The sequence below is a fragment of the Pelodiscus sinensis genome, chromosome 23 (assembly GCF_049634645.1).
Source record: "Pelodiscus sinensis isolate JC-2024 chromosome 23, ASM4963464v1, whole genome shotgun sequence".
NCBI lineage: Eukaryota > Metazoa > Chordata > Testudines > Trionychidae > Pelodiscus > Pelodiscus sinensis.
This window is the reverse complement of record NC_134733.1, coordinates 12,243,144-12,268,159: the sequence shown is the minus strand read 5'-3', so window position 1 is coordinate 12,268,159 and position 25,016 is coordinate 12,243,144. Positions and strand designations below refer to the sequence as shown.

Genomic DNA, 25,016 nt, shown 5'->3' with positions numbered 1-25,016 from the left:
GCCCCTGACTGATTTTTCTGTGGGTCATTGGCCCCCAACCCAAAAATTGTTCCCCACTTCTAGTGTAGACATTCCCTTGTGGAGAGGGGAGTAGGGACCACAATGCCTGTGAGGTTGGCTGGAGCGAGCCCTAGGAGGGTATTAAAAACTAAGGGAAAATAATCTGATTAGTCTGAATCCTTAAATGAATGTGGGAATCCTGAGTATATGCAGTATATAGCTGTTCTAAATGTGTGCAGTTCTGCATATGAAGAGGGGAAAGGGAACTATGAAGGCTTGGGTAAAATTTCAGCAGCAGGAAGGAAAATGATGACATTAATATCTGCCTCCAAGTCTGACCATGGTCTCCTAGGTCTTGTCCACATATAAACTTGGACTTCTTTACTAAACCAATGCAAACCCTTGTATGGATACTCTTTTTTGGTTTGAGAATGGCTAATTTGGTTTAGTTTAAATTGGTTGGAAGTAGGTTTAAAATGAACTTTGAAGCTGCTAGTAATTAATACAAATAAAAAGCTGGGAATGGAAGAAAACTGAAAAGGGAAACAAAGGCACACAAGGAGAATTCTCTGACCAGCTGAAATAAGGACAATAAGAAGGCATTTTTAAGTATTATGAACAAAAAAGAATACTAACAATGGTATGGTCCATTACTAAATGGAAATGCAAGTGATCAATAATAATGAAGAAAAGGCAGAAAAGTTCAATAAATAATTCTGTTCCACATTTAGGAAAGAAACAGATGATGAAGTCATATCACATGATAACAGTCTTTCCATTCCACTGGTCTCTTAGGAGGATGTTTAACAGCAGCTACTGAAGTTAGATGTTTTTAAACCAGCAGGTCTGGGTAACTTGAATATAAGAGTAGTAAAAGGTTAGCTGAGTTAATGTTGATTTTCAATAAGTCTTGGAAAATCAGGAAAGTTCCAAGACTGGAAGAAAGCAACTGTTGTACCAATATGTAAAAGGGGTAAACAGTATGACCCAGTAATTATACACCTGTCAATCTGACATTGATTCAAGGCATGATAATGGAGCAGCTGATATAGAATTTGATTAATAAAGTATTAAAGGAGTGTAATGCCAATCAACATGGGTTCATGGAAAATGGATCCTATCAAACTAACTTAATATGTTGGTTGATGAAGCTAATAGTATTGATGTAATATACTTAGACTTCTGTAAGGCATTTGACTTGGACCTACATGACATTTGATTAAAAAACTAGAACATTACAGAATTAATATGGATTAAAAGCTGGTTAACAGTTAGATCTCAACATGTAACTGCAAATGAGGACTCATCAAACAGGTGTGAATCTAGTGGAGTCCTGCAGGGCTTAGTTCTTGGCCTTACACACATTAACCTTTTTATTAATGATCTCTCAGTGCTGCCTGCCCTGTTGCCTCTAGCCCTCCAGCCCTGGCTGGGGCTACCTCCCCAACCGCATCAACCCCAGACGGGGGCCATCTCCGCTGCCCCCAGCCCTGTCCAGGACTGTGTGCCTGACATTCAGCCCTGCTGCCTCCAGGCCCGGCTGGGGCTGTGCTCCCTGCTGTCAGCCCTGACTAGGGCTGTGTTTCCCACTATGCCAGCCCTAACCGGGGCTGTGTTTCCCGCCGCACCAGCCCCAAGCGGGACTGTGCTCCCCACCATGCTGACCCCAGGTGGGGCTGTGCTCCTCACTGTGCTGGCCTCACTGGGGCTGCACTTCCCATTGCCAGCCCAGCCCGGCTGCGCTTCTGAACCTGGCCAGCTGGGGCTTTCTGTTTCAACAATATCTATGGTCCTACTGGACCACAGATGTCACCAGACCAGAGAATCCCAGATTTTAGAGGTTCAGCCTGTGGCAAAGAAAGGTATAACATGATCCAATGAGTGGAAGTTGAAGCTAGACAAATTCAGATTGAAAATAAGGAGCACATTTTTAACAGTGAGGATAACTAAACATTGGAGCTGATTACCAAAGCTTGTAGAGGATTTTCCATTGCTGATAATTTTTAAAGCAAGAAGGGATGTTTTTCTAAAAGATTTGCTCTAGGCATTATTTTGTGAAATTCTCTGGCCTGTGCACTATAGAAAATTAGACTAGATAATTGCACTGGTTTCACTTGACTGTTCATGCAGAGGTTTGCACTGGTTTAGCTGCATTATTTTAAACTCAGACCTTTGCTTGAACCAATGCAGATCTCCACGTGGGCCAGCCCCGAGGTAATGCTAGCAGGTTAGGGAGGGATTTGCTGAACTTTCATCTTTGCACTGGCCAACCAATCTTGGTGGTACTTTTTAGCACAAGCATTCTGAGCCCTTCTTCCTCCAATGGATGGACATCTCAGCAGAATGAAAATTTGGGAAAGATTGTAACTGATCTGTGGGTCACCTGGGAAATTTGCAAGGTGTTAGCTTTAAACCTTGTTGAAAGGAATGTGATAAATTGAAGTGCCACTTTGAAAGTCTGGTTGTCTGCGTAGTCAAGATTTTTGTGAATTGCCCTTGGAGAGGGACAAGGGAGTTATGTACACTGTCATCTTAACCCATCCCTCTTGAGACTTTCTGTTAGTTATTCAGAGCTGCAGTGCCTCAAAAGAAGGTTTGATATTTGAAAATGGAAACTTCTCCCTGTCTCAGTTTCCCAGTGTGAAAAATGGGGATGGTAATGGTTAACTGGTTCACAGGGTGTCAGCATATGTAAAGAGCTGAATGGTGTTATTACTTGGTCTGCTTTCTTTCTGTCAAGAAGAGTTTGAGAGAGGGCAGAATATTCCTTTCTCTGGCACATGCTGCTGAAGAGTAATTGTTCCACATTAGGGCAATTATTGTCTGTTTAATTGCATTGGGGAGGAGGGAAATAGATTCTCTGGATGGGCTGGAATAACTGTCTTGCTGCCTGTAGTCTGTGAGGGAGGAAGGGGCTGGCTAACCCTTTTCTTGCTGGACTCCACTGCAGGCTGTGTGGAATTGTGGACATCCCAGGCAGTCACACCCCTTCAGGTGACACAGCTGATACATAGGGCAGCCAGATGTATGTTGCCCCAGGTGTGTGGCAACACTGGAGTGTGGTTAAAGAGCAGCTGCTGAGGTGTGGTAGTCTTTGAAACGATGCTCTACTTTGGAAAAATCCTGCTTGCGTGTGATATTTTCTCCCTCTCCTTGCTGTGCACCCAAGTGGAAATTAAATAGGACCATTGTTGCTTTCCACATCCATCAACTCTGGCTGCTGACTTCCCAACCTGGAGTCCTCTGTCTGTGACATTGTTAACATTTCCAGTGCAGTGAATTGAATCCCCTCACAAGGCTTTTTCCTGTGAGGTGCCAAGTGCCCTCCCCTTGCATTGATCTCAGTGGGCTTTGAGAGCACCAGCAATTTGTAGTGTTGGTTAGAAACATGGAGTGAAGCCTCCAAGAGAGCAATAGTCAGTGGGGGGCTGGACTCTTATGGGAGATATTTTTAAGCTAAAAAAAGTCTTAAGAGATTTCTCTACCAATATGACTAATGCAGAGTCCAATCCAACTCTCATTGAAGTTGGTGGGAACATCAGATCCTTAAATTGAAGCTGAAAGAATTTTAAAAAATCATTTACTTTTCCCCATTGATGCTGTTTATTTCAACATAATACTCCACACCCTCATGTTGAACTGTCACCACTAGGGATGTAAAGGACTAGTCGACTATTTGACTATCCGATAAGTAAATGCTTATCGAATACTCAACAGGATAGATGACTAGTCACTCCCCCACCCTTGCTGCCTCTATTAAATAGAGGCAGCAAAGAGGATGGGGGAAAAGAGGAGGGTACTTACAAAAGGCAGTGCCACATGGAGCCCAAGGTCAGCTGGAGTCAACTAGTCCTTAATATCCTTACTCCACGCAGTGTACCAACTTTGAAATGCAGAAGAGCCCCCACTGGGGCTCTTGTATATTTCAAAGGCGGAATGTGGAAGAGCTTATCTACTAGTCAAGTAGTCAATGGAAATTCCATCGACTATTCGACTAGTAAATTAATCGCTAATTACATCCCTAATCACCACCTCCTGTGGTCTATTAATGCAGGTTGAACCTCTCTAGTCCAGAACCTGACCGGTTCCGAACGAGAGAATTTTCTGGGAGGTCAGTATTGTCTAGTAGCATTACCAACACTTTAACTGCTTACTGAACTGTTAGAGAATATATGGGGTAAATTAGAGCTAAATAACAGCAGAGAACACTGACAGCCAGGACTGGTGGCTGTAAACAAACTTTATGGGACTGTGGGAAACTTGGCCATACCCATGAAAAGTTGACATCCTGCTAACTAAAATAATTCTGGGATGATGGATGTTTCTGGATGAGAGAGTTCTGGATTAGAGAGGTTCAACCTATACTTAGTTCTCAGCATGTTTCCTGTTAAAATTTGAATTAGCTTGCATGATAAGAGGAGAACAGTCAGTGTCATTTTGGGGTTATGCTGTGTTTCTATTTGGTTTCATTTTCTGATTCTCATGAATTGGTATATTGCTACCCTCTTTTGGTACCAAACATTGCAGGGTGATGCTGGAATCCATACATATGTGTTTTAATTGATATAGTGATATTTGCTGTTTAAAAATACCATAACAATTTCTATTGGGGTTTGTAAAAGATTTTTTTTTTAACTAAATATGCTTTTGATGCATTTTAGACTCATAGATATTGACAGTGCCTTCTATAAGAAATCAAATAACAATAAAGGTATTGCTTTTCTGTGAATGTTCCTAACAATAAAATCTGGGGAAGAATAGAGAAACAGAGCAAAGTGATGAGTGGGACAGTTTTTAAAGATCAGTTTTCCTTGGGCATCAGCTTTTCTGTTAATTCTAAACTCTATGGCAATATACTTGATGACTCAAGCTTAGCAAGCCACCCATCCTGGCCTCTGATATTTTTAGTAAAGTCTGAATCTCGATACCACTGGAAAACCTAGAATTTCTTTTAAAAGAGTTAGCAGTGTTGCTTTTGGGTTGGATAACAATATTTTAATTTTTCCAAGCCACTTGGTTTGGGACACAAATGACACCTAATTAGCTGTATAATGACACAGAGAAGTTGAGACTCCTGTCACCCGGAAGTTAGCATGTAGTATGTCTTTGCGCGTGAGAAAAAGATTGAAAACTATGGAGCTGCTGCCTGAGTGGCTGTGACATTCCCCAGGGTGCAATCTGGACTATTGAACAACTGTGGTCCCTTAATTCTCAAGCATGGGGTCCCTTTTACACTGCTATGCTGTCATGACAGCCTTACTTGGCCTGCTCACACAGCCTTCAGAATGCAAATTCACGCCCAGCTACATAAATGAGTATTCTGAATATCCACTCATTCATAAAATTATACACAAGGAGATACCTGCAAATTCATATTCCCAGTCTTGTGCCCCACCAAAAAATGGGTCTTGTGCTTTCCAGCACATTACTGAACTATTCAAGCTCCGAGACAGCCTGTCATTTCATCAAAGGATATATGCACCAGCCTTGCTTATCCCAAGTGGAGCTTCCCACACACTTTAATCCAAACATATTGGTTACGATTAGGGATGTAAAATCCCATTTACTTAGTTAACTGGTTAAACATTATGTTTAACCAGTTAGCTGATAAAATGGTGTGAATGGGGCATTGCTCTAGCTCAGATGTGCTGGAGGGCCCCCCGGAACCTGCTGCAGCTGGAGCACTCCTAACCATGACACAGATAGGGGCTGCTTCATCTGGGTTGGAGCATCTCTGCCTGCAACAGGCAGGTGGCTGCTCCAGACCGCACTAGCTAATTGTAACTGGTAAGCCTCACCCATTCACATCCCTAGTTATGATAAAGCAATAAGATAAGTTTATTAACTACAAAAAGATTGTAATTACAAGTAATAATGCATCAAAGTTGAGATTGTTTGCAAAAGAAATAAGAGTAATAGTCAACTTGATACCTGATTTGACAAGCTCAGTGATGTAAAAGCAAAGATTTTGTCTCACCATATTCTGTTGTAAATTTCACAGGCTGGGTCTCTTTGCAGCATAGGATCACTCCTCCCTTAGTTCAGTTCTTTGAGAGTTGTTGAGGTTATGAGCAGAAAGACGGGAGGAGGAGAGATAAAATCAAGTGCTTTGACAGCTGCAGAAACTTAATTTCTCTAACTGTTTCAGAGGCAATATCAAGGCAAGCTTACCCCAAATTTCCAGTGTCTCTGGCTGTGTTTATCCTCTGGCCTTTCTGCTGGGACTACAATAAGAGGTGGGGTGTTTTGTGATGTAGATATCTGAACTCTACATCCAGCTTCCTGGTCAGTTATCCCATGGCAGCAATTTATGTCTCAGCCGGTGAACTGGAGAAGAAATGCTCTGTGTTGCGTGAGAACAGTTCCCTTACTTTTTAATTGTCCCTTGAGTTTCCTGTGTTTGGAGTCTTTACTGCAAGGGAGATGCCTCATCTCCCTCTACATTAAAAAGGGTTGTAAACATGGCTGATACAATCGAAATGCCATAAATAACTTGTAAGTCAGATGCATATGGTCAGTCTCTTTGAAGGCAGCTCTCAATCAGAGTGCTTCAGTATTTGTCCTATGAGTATTCAGGATCCAAATTCCTATTGATAAGTGTAATGTATGGATTCCCACAGTAACCTGCACTTTATATGGAGGAGTTAATCATTGCAAATCCAGCATCAGACCACTTCCAGGAATAGCCAAATGGTCCACATATGCGGAGTGAGTTTACAGCAAATATTGGTTAGACTCCAGAGGGAAGTGCATATGGACATATTAAGGACACTGGTGGAATATCCCACAGTTGTGCAATTGGCATCAGGGAAGTAGGTTCCTTTCTGCGTTTTTCTGCTGATTTTCTCTGTGATCTTAGGGCAATTCTCGTCTCAGTTTCCATATCTGCAAAATAGGAATAATGAATACTAGCAAAATTGATTTGAATTCCTTGGAAAGGGCTACAGAAGGGCCAAGCACGCTTATTCTGAATAACCAGTTTTTGTAGACAGAAGATCTGTGGAATAGTGGCACAGAGGAGTAATGCTCCACAAATGGCTCCATACACACATGTAGCTTTTAGGGTTTCATGAAGAGTTTTATCCATGTGCCTTTTGCTCTGCTTGTTCTCAGAAATTATGATCCAAACCCCACTGAAGTCAGTTAGCTTGAGTGGGCTTTGAGTCAGAACCTGAGACAGCACAATGTTAATCACAAGAGGGCTCTTCCTGTGGCCCTTAAGTACACCAGGTGCTGGAGGGAGAGTATGGGGAGAAGAGGTACAAGTGTGCCAAACAAAGTCCTGGAGACCTTGTGGCCTTGATGCATTGTGTGATGTGGGGAGATGGCCTCAGGGCTCTGTGCCCCAGTTATTTTGTAGTTTATAGATTTCCTTTGAGTAAGGCCTTGCCTATACTTCAAAGTTTAAAGCACAGCCATGGCAACACAGTCAGGGCAGCAATGCTAGGAGAGAGAGCTCTCCCAGCACTCTAGGTTAACCATCTTCACAACACAAGTAGCCAACAATGCTTGGAATGTAGCTCCACCACACTTTGATATTCTGCTCTCTAGGTTCCCTTTCCGGAAAGCCTCCTCCTGACTATAACCATTTGGACACCAGAATTTCCCTGAAAACCAGCCAAGCTATGGAATATTTACTATGAGGCATGCAGACGTCCTCAGTCTCCACTGAGTTAACCTACTCTGATATCTAAATAAACCACACAAACTGTATTTTTCTTTTATTGTCTAGATTTTCCTCACACTTTTATAGGAGAGGCCTTGAGATCACATGGATGCTTGCTCTGACCCTGCTATAAAATCTTGAAGGCATGGGTTCACGTAAGAGGGAGTGAATGTGAGGCCCATGGAAGACCTTGTGGCAGGGGAGATAGTGTCTCTCTTAGTAGCCTGGGAGATGGGTTCATGCACTTTAGTAGTTGGACACCTTTGTCTTGGTACCTTGCAATACAGTCTCCTGCACTTGTATAGAGAGGTACTGCGACCTGCAATACCAGGACCTATATTATATATTTGAGTCCTGCTTGTGATGCAAGTATGACTGGGAGCATTGAGGTTGCAGTAGTGAATTACTAGTGCCCTCTTGTGGTAAATGCTTGTTCCAGTGCCTTATTTTTATTATAGGGAACACTTGAGATGCTTAGGAGGTATAATATGGTGTATAACAAGGGCAGGGAATCTTTATTTTGCCTGGGGGCTGACCCACAGAAAAATCAGTCAGGGGCCACCCACAAGTGAGAAGCAAAAAAATAAACAAAAAAGCAAACCCCTCAGTGACCCTCAGGTTTGATCTGAGGAAGTGGGTCTGGCCCACGAAAGCTCATCATCTAATAAACCATCTTGTTAGTCTTTAAAGTGCTACATAGTCCTGTATTTTGTTCCCTTACTGAGAAAGACACTCCCCAATTCCCCTCACACCCCAGAGCCTAGGCGGCTCAGGCTAGTAGATTTTATATCCTCCAGCCCTGCGGTAGGGCGGTTGGAGCACCAGGGTGGGCTCCCAATTGCTGAGGGAGGCCCCAAGCCTCGGGGGACGGATCCAGGCAAGTTGGGGGCTGGATTCGGCCCCCGGGCCTGAGGTTTTATGAGCATGAGTCAGACAGCATGGGAGGAGAGGGTGTCTCTCAGGCCTATTTTATACTGTATGGTTAAATCAACATAAGCTGCCTTGTGTCAGTCTAGCTGTGGAAGTGTCTTTATTTGAATTTGTCTACCACCAACTTAAGTGTCTTTCATTGCCGATTCAGTAACACCACCTGCCCGAGCAGCATAGAGTAATGGGCAACGTAATTATATCAATGCAGTATCATTGCAGGCTACTATTATCGACTTTCAGGAGCCATCCCACAATGCCCCACACTGACAATACAATTGATATGTATTGATACGATACTGGTGAGGACATACACTGCTGTCACAAGGAGCTAAATGTGCGCACTCAGGCAATTAAATAACTCTGGTGGCTGTGTGCTGATGTAAGGTGGGTCAACAAAATTTGGTTGTGCAGATATGGCGTGAGACTTTGTGGTGTTACTTGACGATTTGAGCCGAGGATTTTGCACACATACAAAAGTCTAACTTGTGCCAAGAAAAGGGGCTTCTGTGCAGTAAACTAGTTGCGATATTTTGTGCTGGTCTTTGATACATTGGTGTTGGATCAAGTTATTTCTGCTCTTGGACTGGTGAGGAAGTCATCAAGGATAAAGTGTGGTCTGAGCCTGAAAGTTAGGATCTCCTGAGTTTTAAATCCAGCTTAATCATTGCTTCAGGTCACATAGCATGTCAACTATCTTCACCTCTCTGTGTTTCCATTTCCACATCTGTAATACAAGAGTGACAATTCCAAGCTCTTTGGGAGTTGTGAGCTTAACTGTATTTCTAAGATGCCTCTTATCTTGGTGAAGTGTAAAGCTCTTTGGAAATGGAAACTCCCATATAAGTGTTAAATATGATTCATAATTCAGCTCCCTGTTGATAAGCAGAACGCGGAATATATAGTGTTTGGTTTTTGAAACATAATGATTAAATTTCCTAATATTTTTTCACTGGTTTAAAACAAATACAACTCCTTTTTTTGCTATGTGGCTAGCTATCGTTAGAGAGTTGCTGTGAGGCCTAATTAATTAATTAATATGAATTAGTTTGAAATCATTGGATAAAAGATGCTAAAGAAATACAAAACATCATTGGATCCCATAGATGGGACATCCCCAGCTTCATACCAAATTCAGTCTTTCTGCACAGGACGATAAAACTCTGGACCAGAGAGATGTACCTTTGAACTAGGGCAATGAAGGACTAGTCTACTATCCAATAAGCAAATACTTATCAGATAGTCAACAAGCTTATCAACTAGTCGCTCCCCCCCCAGAAACAGGCAGCAAGGAGTGGGGGAAGAAGGGGATACTTCAAAGTGGCAGCGCTGCGTGGAGCCTGGTTCCATGCAGCGCTGCTGCTTTGAGACCCTGCCACGGGAGCCCGGCATCAGGCTTCTCCTGGCATTTCAAAGTGACAGTGCCACTCAGAACCCAGGATCAGCTGAGGACTGATCCTGGGCTCCATGCGATGTTGCCACTTTGAAACACTAGAGGAGCCTGATGCCAGGCTCCTGCAGCATTTCAAAGCATCAGCGCCATATGGAGCCCAGGACTCCCCAGCTGATCCCAGGCTCCATGCAGCGCTGCTGCTTTGAAACTCTGGGAGAAGCCTGATGCTGGGCTCCCACAGCGAAGTTTCAAAATGGCAGTGCTGCACAGAGCCCAGAGTCAGCAAGGAGTCTCCTGTTGATCCCAGACTCCAGTGGTGCTTTTGCCTTTGAAGTGTAGCAACAGCCCTAGCTGTTTCTACACTTGAAAGGTGGAGACGCCCTGTCGAATAGTCGATACAAAATGCATCAACTATTCAATTAGTCAATTACCCGCAATTTAACATCCCTACTTTGAACTCCGTTTAATAACAATACTTTGGACTTCTGTAACAAATTCTTCCCCTGTGGAACTCAAAGCCATTTGCAAACATTAAGCCCTGGAGATGGGTGATTTGTTATCCTCCGTAGGCATGTAAAAAACCCGAGGCACAGAAAGGGGAAATGGCCTGCCCAGGATCACACGGAAAGTCCAGTGGTGAAGTCAGAAATGTACACATATTGATTTCCAGTACAGATGTAAAAGTGTAACCATTTAAATGATTAACCGATAAACATCAGCTTATCAGTTTCTGGTACAGTTACACGCCGGCTCCCCGGAAGTGGGGCCAGCTGGGGAGCCAGTTTCACTGTGGGCTTTGCAATGTAAAGCTTACATACGGGATTTTTAGCGGTTGCATGGTTACACTTTTAAACGATTTTTTACATCCCTACTTTCCAGTCTCACATTCTGTCTACTATATCATGCCATTTACTTCTGAAGTGTAATTATCCAGTATGTTTCTTTCAAAATGGCACGCATGATCTATCTTTCAGGGGTTTCTTTGACTCATAGTAACTAATGGCTCCTTAGAGGTGCTGAGCACTTGCATCTTCCAATGGATTACACTGAAGCTGCAGGAGCTCTGCATCTCTGATGTCCAGGCTTTTGGGTCACATGTGATCTGTGGTCCATGAAAGAGCTGCTATTCATGTCGTTGCTCATATTTTCTAGAACAGCCATGGCCAACCCACGGCTCGTGAGCCATATGCAGCTTTTCCTCCCTCCCCTTCAAGTGTGGCTTGCAAAGCCTCCCCTGTGGCTCGCAAAGCTGCCCCTGCGCCCCTAGAAATAGCCCCCGGTTCCCTGTGCTCACCGGGTGCTGGGGAGCCGTCTGGTGCGGCGAAGCCAAATGGTGTTGGCAAGATGGCACCGACCAATGGGAACCTGATGTGGCCAAAAAGCCAACCTGAGGTTTTTTTAAAGGGGGCAGTGTCCTTTTTTTTTTTTTTTTTTTTTTTTTTTTTTTTGCTTGACAACATTTTTCCCCCAGCTCTTTGCACTATATGCACAACTGTTTTGGCTCTTTGCCCGTAATGGGTTGGCCACCCCTGTGCTAGAAGATCCTCGTCCAATACTGTGGGGCCTTAACGTAAAAGTATTTTCAGAGGTGTCCATCAGGTGGCACTGTAACCTCACTCTTATTTTCCCTTTACTTTGCAGACGGGCTCTTCTCCTGGAACTGAGAATGCAGTGTCTCGGGAGCCACTGGTGAGTTCCTCGATATGCAGAGTATCATTTCCTTTCAAACTATTAAACTCCTTTTATGAATTGCTCTCTTAGTTGCACCATTTTGCATGAGCACTTCCTCTCATAAGTGCACGTGCTAAGAGAAAAGGTCTAAACCATTCATGCTGCCCTGCTAGTGACCTCTGAATTCTAATCTTTGCCTATCACCTCCTCCTTTCCAGGGGTTAGTTGTGGGTCAGTCAGTCCTCCTTGCTTATCTGAGCCTTGGGCTGTCTTTGAGCAGAAACTGCTTTTCCTAAATGTGCGTAGTGTGCGCTCTTGATCAGTGTGTATTAGGATATATCTACACTAAAAAGTTTTGTCAGAAAAACGTCTGTTTTTCTGACAAAAGCTGTTATTTCCACACTGCAATCGTGTTCTTCCAAAAGTAAATCAAAAGAAGAGGGGTTTTTCTGGCGTTGGTAATCCTCTTTTCTACGAGGAAGAAGCCTTTTTCCGAAAGAGCTCTTTCAGAAAAAGGCATGTATGGACGGGGAAGAGGGAGTTCTTTCGAAAGAAGAGGAAAGAGGAAAAAGCCCAGGTGCCCTGGTGGCCACTCCGTCCATAATAATCACAGCTTAAATGCGAGATAGTGTGGACACTGTCTTTCGAAAAAGCAGATCGCTTTTTTGATGTGCTTTTGTGTGTGGACGCTGTCTTTTGGAAAAAGTTTTTTTGGAAGATCTCTTTTAAAAAAGTACAGGACTATGTAGCACTTTAAAGACTAACAAGATGGTTTATTAGATGATGAGCTTTCGTGGGCCAGACCCACTTCCTCAGATCAAATAGTGGAAGAAAATAGTCACAACCATATATACCAAAGGATACAATTTAAAAAAAAGTGAACACATATGAAAAGGACAAATCACATTTCAGAACAGAAGGGGGATGCCGGGGGAAGGAAGGTAAATGTCTGTGAGCTAATGGTATTAGAGGTGATAATTGGGGAAGCTGTCTTTGTAATGGGTAAGATAGTTAGTGTCTTTGTTGAGACCGACACGCAGAGTGTCGAATTTTAGCATGAATGACAGTTCAGAGGATTCCCTTTCAAGTGCAGATTTAAAAGGCTTCTGGAGCAGGATGCAGGTAATTAAGTTATTGACACAGTGTCCTTTCTGGTTGAAATGACAAGAAACTGTTTTTTCTTTGTGATCCTGTCTAATATCTGTTTTGTGGGCATTGATCCTTTGGCGAAGTGTCCGGTTCTTCTGAAGGAAGCCTGCAGTCTAGACATAGTCTTAGTGAGGAATCTGAATCCATTGAAGAAAACCTCTGAGACATAAGACCTGCAATCCTGAAAGTTACTGTCTAAGAAAACTAACCTGCCAGTTCAGAAACCTCATCCCCAGTTGACTGCATCATGCTCAAATAAGGCAGGAGCGAACTCAGCAGTGGCTGGCAGCAGGTATTGCATGTCATCCAATGTTTTGACTTGTACTGTTTTGAAAAGGGCTCTGAGATTTGTGTGCGTGATGATAACCACGAGAAACCTCATCTTCTTATAGTGCTGTGGTTTGGGAATCGAGCCACCATTTTTCTCTCCTGTATTGCAGCGACTTTATATTACTGTCTCCTGGTTTCTCTACTTCACCTTCTGGCCCAATCAAAATACTGCCAGAATAGTTGCCCCATCTGCTTCTCTAAACAATACATCACCTCTCTCTTTTAAGTCTCTTCACTAGCTTACCCTCAGTGTAGTTTTCAGTGGGAATTCTGAGTGCATGACGAATATGGACCAGGCTCTCTGTCGGTATCATTAAGCTCTGACTGCTTTCTATAAGGGCCCTACATTGGTAACATTAAACCTCTTGCATTTTGGATTCTTTGACTGGAGCATACAGGAAGCTATTTTTTAATGGAAGGAAGCATTTCCTTAGAGATGGTGAGTTAACAAGTGAGGCTAAAGACATATCTTATAGAAGGAATGCTGCTCATGGACTGGTAAATTTGGAAACCTGAGCACAGAAGCCTTGTAATGAATATCCTTCTAGCCTTGTACCGCTGCAAGTGTGCCCTAATTCAGGGATGGGCAGTAATTTTCTCAGCGGGGCCGCTCCACAATTTTGGTAAGTCATTAGGAGACCGCTCAGGCCCTTATAAGGGTAGGGGTTTTCGGTGGAAAGGGCAGGACAGGGGGCTAGAGAGAGAGAGAGACTGTGTGTGTGTGCGTGTGAGAGAGAGAGAGAGAGAGAGAGAGAGAGAAGACTTTGTGGCACAGACTGGGAGAGGGTGTGAGAAATAGACTAGGTGTGTGACAGAGTGTGTGCGCTAGCTGCTGCTGGGTAAGTTTCAGAGAAATGTCATTCATTGTCTCTTTTAAGACAGGGAAAGCTGCCCTGCTCTGTTGTCTTCCCCACTCCCCGGCTCTGCAGAGATGAGGTATATGTGGGGGAAGTGTTTGTCTGAGTGTTTGTACGAGAAAGAGACCTGGCTTCTGGAGAAATCTAAAAAACAGTGCACTGTCTCTTAAATCTCAGTCACTCACCACACTTCAGACTGGAGCAGCTCCATTGTATGTCTCCCTCTCTCCGACCCCTTCTCTTCAGAGATAGGGTACAGAGGATACCCTGACTTTGGCAACCTCCCTACTTCCCCCTCTCAGCCACCTCAGTAGCAAAATGCAGGACATTGTAGCACTTTAAAGACTAACAAGATGGTTTATTAGATGATGAGCTTTCGTGGGCCAGACCCACTTCCACCTCAGTAGGAGAGTCCTGGACCAACTTGGCTGTAGGACAGAGAAAGGTGGGAGGAGGGGCAGCTGAACACACGCTGCTGGCATGCTCTGCTAATCAGCTGAGTGGGCCAGACAGAAATGCTGGGTGGGCTGGATGTGGCCTACGGGCCATACTTTGCCTACCTGTGCCCTAATTGGTTGAAGCTCCCTATGTCAAGATTTACCCTCACTGGTGTCCTGTTGTTTGAGAGTTTTTTCCCAGGAAGCCCAGAAAAACCCTCACAGCTGGCGCTGACACTGGTCTAGAAGTCATTCTCTTTCCAGGTTAACTCTTCCATTACCTACTTTTTAATTAATATCTCTCCTCTTTTTTATATACAGCTACATAAGTGTTCAGAGGAAAGAAAAACACATAGCAGCTATACTTGTGTGGGAGGGTATAGATATAAAATACAAACAACAAAGAACCCCAAATAATGGTGAATTCTGCATGTGCAGTAATCAGAGCCCTGTTGAAAGGTGGAGCCTTTCTCTATATTTTTTAATTAATTTTATATATTAAACTCTCTGAGGCTCTGTCACATTTGCTTAGGAGGCATTATTGCTTAGCTGAGTAGCTGTAGAAGCCTTATTAAATGAACAGTTCAGTTCTGTGAGCTAGATGACTTGCCCCACACTTTCTTCTGCCGCTTCTTCACCCCCACCACAATGTATGTTCCTCCCATGTATCAAATGGGGCTTGGACCCTTGCAATGGCCTTGTAGACCACTGACACCTGTCACAGGCTTGGATGTGCTCTGCACTGCCTCAGTGGGTGCACAGTGGCCATCCTGTAGTTCCTTTCTCCCAGGGACACTTCGACAAAAACAGTGAGCCTTGGATCATGTAACAAAGTCCCCTTCTTGGGGCTGGTTTCATGAGAAAGCATCAGTCTTTTTCCCCCACCTCTCAGCAGGACATATTCAGTCTCTCCCAACCTCTCCCTCTGGGCAAACAGTTCTTCCCTAATATCTCCTTAGGCTGTTCAACACTGAACATAAACTCAAGCCTCCTCAGCTGTTTCCCTGCCCTCTTCCCACTAGCGGGGTAGCGGATTACCATAGCTTCTTTTTGGGTCCCAGGCTCTCTCAATTCCAAGCTGCTTTTCAGTGTCCCTTTTCCAGAGCTCAGCTTCTGTTCTGCCAGCCCTTCACTGATCCTGGGTTGGTGTCTGAAGCTACTTACTGCTGAGCTCCCAGTTCTACTTGTTTCCTTTCCCCACAACTAATTACAATTAAATTCCTTTCCAGAAGGCCTCAAATCCCTTTTGAAACTTCTTTTAAACTGAATTAATTGTCCCACATTAGGGGTTTGCTGGTAAGGCATAGGTGCACTGGTCCTAGTCATCCCTACGGGCCAGTCATCATTTGACAGTGCTAGACTATACAATGTTCACATAAATCCTAATGATTACATGCACACCCTCTCCCCCTTGCAGCCTCTGTATCAGAGGCAGCAAGGGGCAGAGAGGCGAGAGCTGGTGCCAGTGGGGAGCTGGCTTTTAAGCCTGCCCCCTGCATGTGCTGGCTCCCATACAACTGCCTGCCCCCCTGTGCTGCTGCCTCAGATAGAGAGGCAGCAAGACAGGGGGTGAGGTGGGGCAGGCAGGAGCCAGTACACACAGGAGGTTGGGTTTCAAGCCAATTCCCTGTGCGTACTGGCTCCCACGGAGCCACCTGTCCCCCACACTGCTGCCTGTATAACAGAGGCAGGGCAGGCGGAAGTGACAGCCTGTGCTCATCAGGGGCTGACTTAAAAAGTAGCTCCCTGAAAGCACCGGCTCTTGCCTACCTCCCTGCGTGTGAACGTGTAACCGCTAAAAATCCAGTAGTTACATGTTTACACAAATACACATTTGTTAACATCCCTAATAATCAGTAGAAAAAAATGTGGCTGCTGTCCACAAGTGGACTGTGTGTTGGGGGAAAGGGATCTCTGCATCCTGGTGTAGCCCCACTCACTTCAGAATTGATATAAAGCAATGGTAGGAGGAAGCTTGTTTCCATAAACTTGCAGAAGCTAATATTGGAAAATAGAATTGTGACCAAAATGTGCTTAGTACCCCCAACTCCCTTTTACTTCATTGGGGGTGGAGGGTGCTCAGCAATTCACAGGATGGGTCCTCGTTTGAAAGAACAAGAGGAGAGTGCTTTCATAGATATCTATGACAGAAGAAGGAAGAAGGCAGGTATCTTTTGCCAGGTCAGGGAATGCCACTTTAGGATCAAATCCTGCTTGCGTTTTGTGTGCAGCTTGAATGGAGCTAACCAGACACCCAACCCTGCATGGTTCTCAATGCTGCATGCTCTGTACTGAACATCCTGTCCTCCCCTGGTTTCAGCGAGAGAGCAGGCTCAGTGGCAGCCGTTGGTGCTCAGTATCTTGCAAGAGGCAGTCTGCCTTCTGTGCATTCAAGCGAACAGGATATGCATATTCTCTGCTGCATGATGGGCATTTGCAACACAGCATGTCTGGGTTCAGGATGTAAAGGGCTAGTCAACTAGTCGACTGTCCGATAAGCAAATGCTTATTGGATAGTCAACAGGATAGCTGACTAGTTGCTCCCCTCCCCACTTGCTGCCTCTGTCAGATAGAGGCAGCAAAGGGGGGGAGAAGAGAAGGGTACTTAAAGGTGGCAGCGCCACATGGAGCCCAGGGTCAGCTGGGGAGTCCCCAACAGACCCCGGGCTCCGTGTAGTGTGCCAGCTTTGAAATGTACAAGAGCCCCAGTGGAGGTTCTTGTGCAATTCAAAAAGGAAGCACTGCATGGAGCCTGGGGCCAGCGTGGGAGTCTTGAGTCCGTCGCTGACCCCAGGGTCCATGTGGGCGCTTCTGCTTTGAAATGCACAAGAGCCTCCACTGGGATTCTTGTGCATTTCAAAGCAGAAGCACCCACGTAGAGCTCAGAGTCAGCTGGACTTCTCAGTGGTCCTGGGCTCCATTGGCATTCCGACTTTGAAATGCAGAAGAGACACCGCTGGGGCTCTTGTACATTTCAAAGGAGGAACGCGGAAGTGCTTATCGACTAGTCAATGGAAATGCCATCAACTACTCGACTAGTAAATTAATCGCTAGTTAATATCCCTGGTCTGGATTAGTGTGGGCTTTCAAGAGGGAACCATACCAAACTGATTTCACACTGGTCTCCCCATAGCCATTGCATAGCTCTAGTTTTCAGCCATTTGTGACCTAGGTGTAATTGAAACAACCAGATTTGAAGCCCAGGAGATTCTTGTCCATTATTAAACCCCTGAGCTGTCATAAGAACATAAGAACGGCCGTGCTGGGTCAGACCAAAGGTCCATCTAGCCCAGTAGCCTGTCTGCCGACAGTTGCCAGCACCAGGTGCCCCAAAGAGAGTGGACCGAAGACAGTGATCAAGCGATTTGTTTCCTGCAATCCTTCTCCAGCCTCTGACAAACAGAGGCCAGAGACACCATTTTATCCCCTGGCTAATAGCCTTTTATGGACCTAACCTCCATGAAATTATCCAGATTCTCTTTAAACTCTGTTATAGTCCTAGCCTTCACAGCCTCTTCTGGCAAGGAGTTCCACAGGTTGACTACACGCTGTGTGAAGAAGAACTTTCTTTTATTAGTTTTAAACCTGCTACCCATTAACTTCATTTGGTGTCCTCTAGTTCTTCTATTATGGGAACTAATAAATAACTTTTCTTTATTGGCCCTCTCCACACCACTCATGATTTTATAGACCTCTATCATATCCCCCCTCAGTCTCCTCTTTTCTAAACTGAAAATTCCCAGTTGTTTTAACCTCTCTTCATATGGGACCCGTTCCAAACCCCTTATCATTTTAGTTGCCCTTTTCTGAACCCTTCCTAAGGCCAAAATATCTTTTTTTGAGGTGAGCAGACCACATCTGTACACAGTATTCAAGTTTTATACAGGGGCAGTAAGATATTCTGGGTCTTATTTTCTATCCCTTTCTTAATAATTCCTAACATCCTATTTGCCTTTTTGACCGCCGCTGTACACTGTGTGGACGTTTTCAGAGAATGATCCACAATAACTCTAGAACTCTTTCCTGATTTGTCATGGCCATATTAGCCCCCATCATACTGTACGTGTAGTTGGGGTTATTTTTTCCAATCTGCATTACTTTACACTTATCCAAATTAAATTTCATTTGCCATTTTGTTGCCCAATCACTCAGTTTAATGAGATCTTTTTGGAGTCCCTCACAGTCTGCTTCTGTCTTGACTATCCTAAACAGTTTGGTATCATCTACAAACTTTACCACCTCACTGCTTATCCCTTTCTCCAGATCATTTATGAATAAGTTGAACAGGATTGGTCCCAGGACTGACCTTTGGGGGACACCATTAGTTACCCCTCTGCATTCTGAAAATGTATCATTTATTCCTACCCTTTGTTTCCTGTCTTTTAACCAGTTCTCAATCCATGAAAGGACCTTCCCTCTATCCCATGACAATGTAATTTACACAAGAGCCTTTGGTAAGGGACCTTGTCAAAGGCTTTCTGAAAATCTAAGTATACTATATCTACTGGATCCCCCTTGTCCAGTCTTCTTATGATAAACTGTCCACATTTTAAAAATCCTCCTTTATGAGAGCTCACTGTGGTAAAGCATTGATAGTGGGGAATGGGTAGGGGTTGGGAGAAGCTGTAATTTTTGCAGTGGAGGGCGGACACTCATTTCCCTGCTGTCATTTTTGGCCCATTAAAATTTGACTTGTAGCTCTATAGTGGGAAGCATAACCTTGTGTTATGTGCCTTGAGTCCAGCTGATCACTGTCACTGCCCTGTTCCTAACCCTAATCTTCCCCCAGCTTTTGGTTTTACAGCTATCTCCCATAATGCTCTGAGTACTTATGGAATTTGAATAGGTTTGTTTTTCAGAAGCCACTGAAACCAAAGTCCTGGGATGTGTAAAAGACCTAATTAGAGCACAAAACCCCTCTGTAGGTTAAAATAGCAGAATTTTTTTTTTTCTCCTCATTTTTCTTTTCTCTTTTGTTCCCTTTCTAGCTTCCCTTTTCTTTAGCCTTCATAGAATAGTAGGACTGGAAGGGACCTCCAGAGGTCATCGAGTCCAGTCCCCTGCCCTCGTGGCAGGACCCAATACTGACTAGACATTTATCCAACCTATTCTTCAATATCTCCAGAGATGAAGATTCCACAACCTTCCTAGGCAATTTATTCCAGTGTTTAACCACCCTGACAGTTAGAAACTTTTTCCTAATGTCCAACCTAAACCTCCCTTGCTGCAGTTTAAGCCTATTGCTTCTTATTCTAGCCTCAGGGGCCAGGAAGAACAATTTTTCTCCCTTCTCCTTGTGACACCCTTTTAGATATCTGAAAACGGCTATCATGTCCCCTCTCAATCTTCTCTTTTCCAAACTAAACAAGCCCAATTCTTTCAGTCTTCCTTCATAAGTCATGTTCTCTAGACCTTTCATCATTCTTGTTGCTCTTCTCTGGACCTTCTCCAATTTCTCCACATCTTTCTTGAAATGCAGTGCCCAGAACTGGACACAATACTCCAACTGAGGCCTAATCAGTGCAGAGTAGAACAGAAGAATGACTTCTCATGTCTTGCTCACAACACACCTGTTAATGCATCCTAGAATCATGTTTGCTTTTTTTGCAGCAGTGTCACACTGTTGACTCATATTTAGTTTGTGGTCCACTATAACCCCTAGATCCGTTTCTGCCGTACTCCTTCCTAGACAGTCGCTTCCCATTCTGTATGTGTGAAACTGATTGTTCCTTCCTAAGTGAAGCACTTTGCATTTGTCTTTATTAAACTTCATCCTGTTTACTTCAGACCATTTCTCCAATTTGTCCAGATCATTTTGAATTATGACCCTATCCTTCAAAGCAGTTGCAACCCCTCCCAGCTTGGTATCATCTGCAAACTTAATAAGTGTACTCTCCATGCCAATATCTAATTGTTGATAAAGATATTGAACGGAACCAGTCCCAAAACAGAGCCCTGCGGATCCCCACTTGTTATACCTTTCCAGCAGGATTCTGAACTGTTAATAATTACTCTCTGGGAACAGTTATCCAGCCAGTTATTCACCCACCTTATAGTAGCCCCATCTAAGTTGTATTTGCCTAGTTTATTGATAAGAATATCATGCGAGACTGTATCAAATGCCTTACTAAAGTCTAGTAAGGCTTTATCTCTCTCTTTTCTCTCATTCCTTTTTGCATTCTCCCAGCAGTCACATTGTGTAGCCTTTTAAATCTGACTTGCCATCCCAGAAGAATTTCTCATTAGCTCTTTGGGGTGTTTGATGTCAGAATCTGGTTTCTGCCAAACCTGTGGCAGCAGAGTAAGTAGGGACTGTAAAGTTCACACACACACACACACACACAGAGATATCCAGTCTCCTGACTTGAACCTGGACTGGTGGAGAACCTGAAAAAACTGAGTCATTATTTTTTTGCCATGTTTAAACCATCTTTAAAAGCACTTAAATGAGGTCCTTCCACAAGTTGCTTGCGACTTCCTGACACAGAACATGCTTCTCACCTGCTGTTTTGTGTCTGGGACAGGTATTGGTAAAGGAGCGCTGTTTGTAAATATAAATCACTGCACTGGTTTCTTAGTGAGGACTCTTGATGTGGAGTGTAGGTTGTTTTTCCCTTAGCAATTCTTGTGTTTGCAATATCACTTAGCTTTTCTTTCTCTTGTTGTCAGAGTGGTGTTTTCTCTTTTGTTTCATGTAGCAGGTGATGGCCTTAGGCATCAGAGCATGGACATTGCTTAATGGACCCTGGCAGAGTAATTGTAAAGAGGGTTATCTTTGCCTCTCAGGTAGGGAGTGTTGAATTCGCTGATATCCATTGAAGTCCTAGGGTTTTCATGCACCCCTTCTGGTTCATCATCCTTTCATCTTCTCCTTCCCCTGTAGTAGTTGGCAAGTTACTTATATAGCCCCTATCATTCTAGGATCTCCCAGCACTTCACAGACCTTAGTTTATTAATTCTCATAACGTGCCTGTGTGCAGTATAGGTGATACCTTCATTTTAAAGTAGAGCAAACTGAGTTACAGAGTTAGTGCCTTGACCAAAGTCACACAAGAAGTTGGTGACAGATAGGAATAATCACAGTCCCCTGCTCCAATAACTAGACCACATCCTCCTCTAGATGTTTCACTGTGCACCTACTTCTGTGTTCAGGAAAACTTCTGGGTGCATCACCCTGCAGCGCAGGGTGATAGTCAATGCGCTTTGCTTCTACCTTACTGCACTCCAGGTCTTTCCAAGTGTAGGCTGCAAAACACAGTCTACTTTGGAATTATCTGAATTTCTCTGGGGACAATACAATTTGCTGCCTGTTAGAACATGGGACAGTTTGGCTTCACTGTTTTTATAATTTTAATTTGTAATTATAATTTTATAATTTGTCCTTTTTCTCTTTTTTCATCATATTCATATGAATTAAAATAATTTTGAGAAGGGGAAGAGGAGGTTTAAACAAATGTATCTCCAATATTTTCCAAGCTCTTAATCCTACAAATTGATCTCACAGCTATAGTCAACAAGTTCAGCGTTAGTATCCGGTTTGATTTCCTGGACTGTCAGCTAAGGTCTTGCTTCACAGTGGAAATGTTGATATTTGTATCCTAACACTACAGTTGACTTGAGGAAGGACATTCAGAGGAACTTGTGTGAGCCAAGGCCCATTTGTGCTTTCAGACTGGAGACCAGTGTTGGCACTGTATGTTTGTGGAGATGCCCATGTGGCAGGAATGTATTGGATGGTCCATGATGTACCATAAAGGTTTATCTGCACATGTGACAATGCAGAGATTGGAGAATGGGATGACTCCTTTTCCTGGTGGGTTGTTTGCTTAATTCTGGACAGCCTTTGTGGTGATCAGAAATTATTTGAGAGCTACTCTGGTGTCCTGTGTGGAATGAGTCAGTGGTCTCAATCCAGTTCCTGATAAAGATGGGCATCTTTCATCCCTGCAGGGGGTGGTTAAGTTGGCTGGGAGTTTATGCTGTCTGTCTCCTTTTTGGAAGTCTGAGCCAGGATCCAATGGCTAACGGGGTCATGAAGACTGATTTGGCCTCTTGCCCTGAGATGGGGGCCCTCCAAGACATGGATGAGGCATGTAGAAGGAAGCTTGCCCTGCTGCTACCCTTTACGTAAATGTTTTGTGGGCAAATAGGAGTTCAGTCTCCAGGGCTGTCTGGCACCTTTCCATGAGCCTTAAATATTCTTTCTAAAAGCATCTTTGGGCACAGATGGATCTCAATCATTTTGTGTGAGCACAAAGTATCTGTGAAGGACAGTCAGATTCCTGGGTGCTCCCACTGCCAAGGATTTTGTCAGAGCCATGTGAATGAACAACAAAACCAGTAAAAAGCATAGTAAATATTTATGCTGTGTAAACCCTCTGGGAACAGAAATTGGAGCTAGGATGCTGGACTCTCTCCATGATTTACAGCCTCTCTCAATTGGCTGGAATTGAGCATCTAGCAATCAGTGGCAGAAATAACAATGTGCTTAGGCCCTTCCCGTTTCGTCTCCCCATTCCCAGCTTTGCTCTCTTCTTTCAGCTCTTTCCTTTCTAGAAGAGGCTGAGGGAGAGTTTCAATTAGAATTGTGTGGGAGGAGCTAAAGGCTTGAACCCAAAGTCTGAGCACCTTCAGCTCAAACTGAAGTCAATGGAAGCTGTGGCTACCCAGGGTCAAACAGGATCAGGCTTTTTGGTTCTGGGGCACTTAATTACACAAACAAACCTATTGAGTGGTTAAAAGGCACATGATCGGTCTTACAGCCCTTTTGATTCAAGATCTTGACTGTCTTCGGTGAAGCCAATTATAGTTGAGAGCATTCAGCATTTCTCAGAATCAGAGCCCATGCTTGTTGCTGTTTTTCTGAATGAATCATTAAGTACATCCAGAATCTAAGAAGTGATAATTAACTACATGGCCTTCAAGCAATTACTTTTCTTTGAACTTTGGGTTTCCCCTTTAACTTATAAGATGACGTCTCTCTCCTCAGTCATTCCTACAAACCAAAAGGTGACGCAGAATAAAGGGCCTTCCAACAGACAGAAAAGATCTCTCCTCTGCCTGAAACTGACAATCAGAGTGAATGTGAAGGCATTTCCATTGCAAAGCCTCCTGCTTTAGTTGACTAAAACTCAGTCTCACTCAAGACACATGAACAGTTAAGGCCGTTGGACCTTTTCAGGTTCCAGAATCATAGCTTATGTTTGGGATTAGTAATAGTACGTAGCCTTCTTGGAAGGAATTCTTAGCTTTTGGAAGTTGCTAGGAGATACAGAAGTGTACTGGAGGGGACCTTGTGCCTCCATTTTCTCTCCCCATTGCACCTGTTATAGTTTACAGTTAAAAACAAGATTTATCCTTATTTGCCACACAAATTTTCTTTCTGCCACAGTGAGTTTGTTTGAACAGTCCAGAGCCATGGCCTGCATTGAGTGATTCTCTAAAAGTAAATCTATCCAGAGGGGATTCCCAGACAGCCGGAGTCAGCAGGCAACTAACTTATAGCCCCCAGCGAAACATTAGTCAAGATAATTTACCACTGTCAGCCAGAGAAAGACACTATCAGCTTTGTGACCTCATGTACAAGCAGTAACCCTAATGGTGCGATAATGCTTCAGTTTGTTTGGGGAGTTCCTGGGTATGTTGCTGTGGATTTCCAATGCTAGAGGATGATTCCATCAGGCCTTAGAGGGCAATTACAGTGCAGGCTTCATTCCTATCAGATCAGGAAGGGGGAGTTCGACATGTGTTGCTTCATTATGCAATATCCTTTGGTTTGCTGCAGAGAGAATGCTTTAATTTATCAATCAATTTTCTGTTGTGTTTGACCTTTGGATGAGGGGTTTTTTTTTGGTCTGGTTTTGTCTTTTATTGCTGAGTGTTCATTGACTTTTTTTGTGGTTCCTGTGAAATGTACTCTCTTAATTTGTCGATTCCTTTTACTGTGTTTTTAGACAAATATACATGCGCAACATGCAGACACAAATGTATTTACAGAGCATAGTTAAAGAACTCTGTCAGGTCAATTTAGGTCCCATATCTGCAATCAATAGGAAAGTTTTCTTAAAATTATTTAAAATCCCAATTGCAGCAGAATCTCAGAGCTACAAATTGACTGGTCAACTTACACACCTCAGTTGGAACTAGAAGTATGCAGTCAGGCAGCAGAAGAGACCAAAAAACAAAACAAAACAAAAAACCAGTACAGTGCCGTGTTAAATGTAAAGAACCAACCAACCAACAAAAAGCAAACTCAAAAGGGAAAGTTGGTAAAAAGATTTGACAAGACAAGGAAACTGGGTTGTTATTTTTGGGTTTAAATTAAGATGGTTACAAGCAGTATTTTTCTTCTGCATAATAAAGTTTCAAAGCTGTATTAAGTCAATGTTCAGTTGTAAACTTTTGAAAGAACAAACTAAATGTTTTGTATTGCATTAAAACCTCCTTTCCTAAGTTGTTAATAACTCTAAAGTTCTGCTGTAAGTATTTTTATGTGGATGCCATTCATCTTTCTCCTCCTGCTGTATTCACAACCCAAACATTGCAGTACAGGCAGTCCCCGGTTTACGTACAAGATAGGGACTGTA

At 43.6% G+C, this 25,016-nt stretch overlaps 1 protein-coding gene across 1 annotated transcript in view; it reads left to right on the top strand.

The window, feature by feature from the left end:
• Positions 1-25,016, top strand: part of PEX14 (peroxisomal biogenesis factor 14) — a 116,962-nt gene that overhangs the window by 3,756 nt on the left and 88,190 nt on the right. Inside the window, exon 2 of the mRNA XM_006127059.3 lies at positions 11,628-11,675. Within this exon, the coding sequence (XP_006127121.1) occupies positions 11,628-11,675 (48 nt within the window). The remainder of the gene's footprint in view (positions 1-11,627; positions 11,676-25,016) is intronic.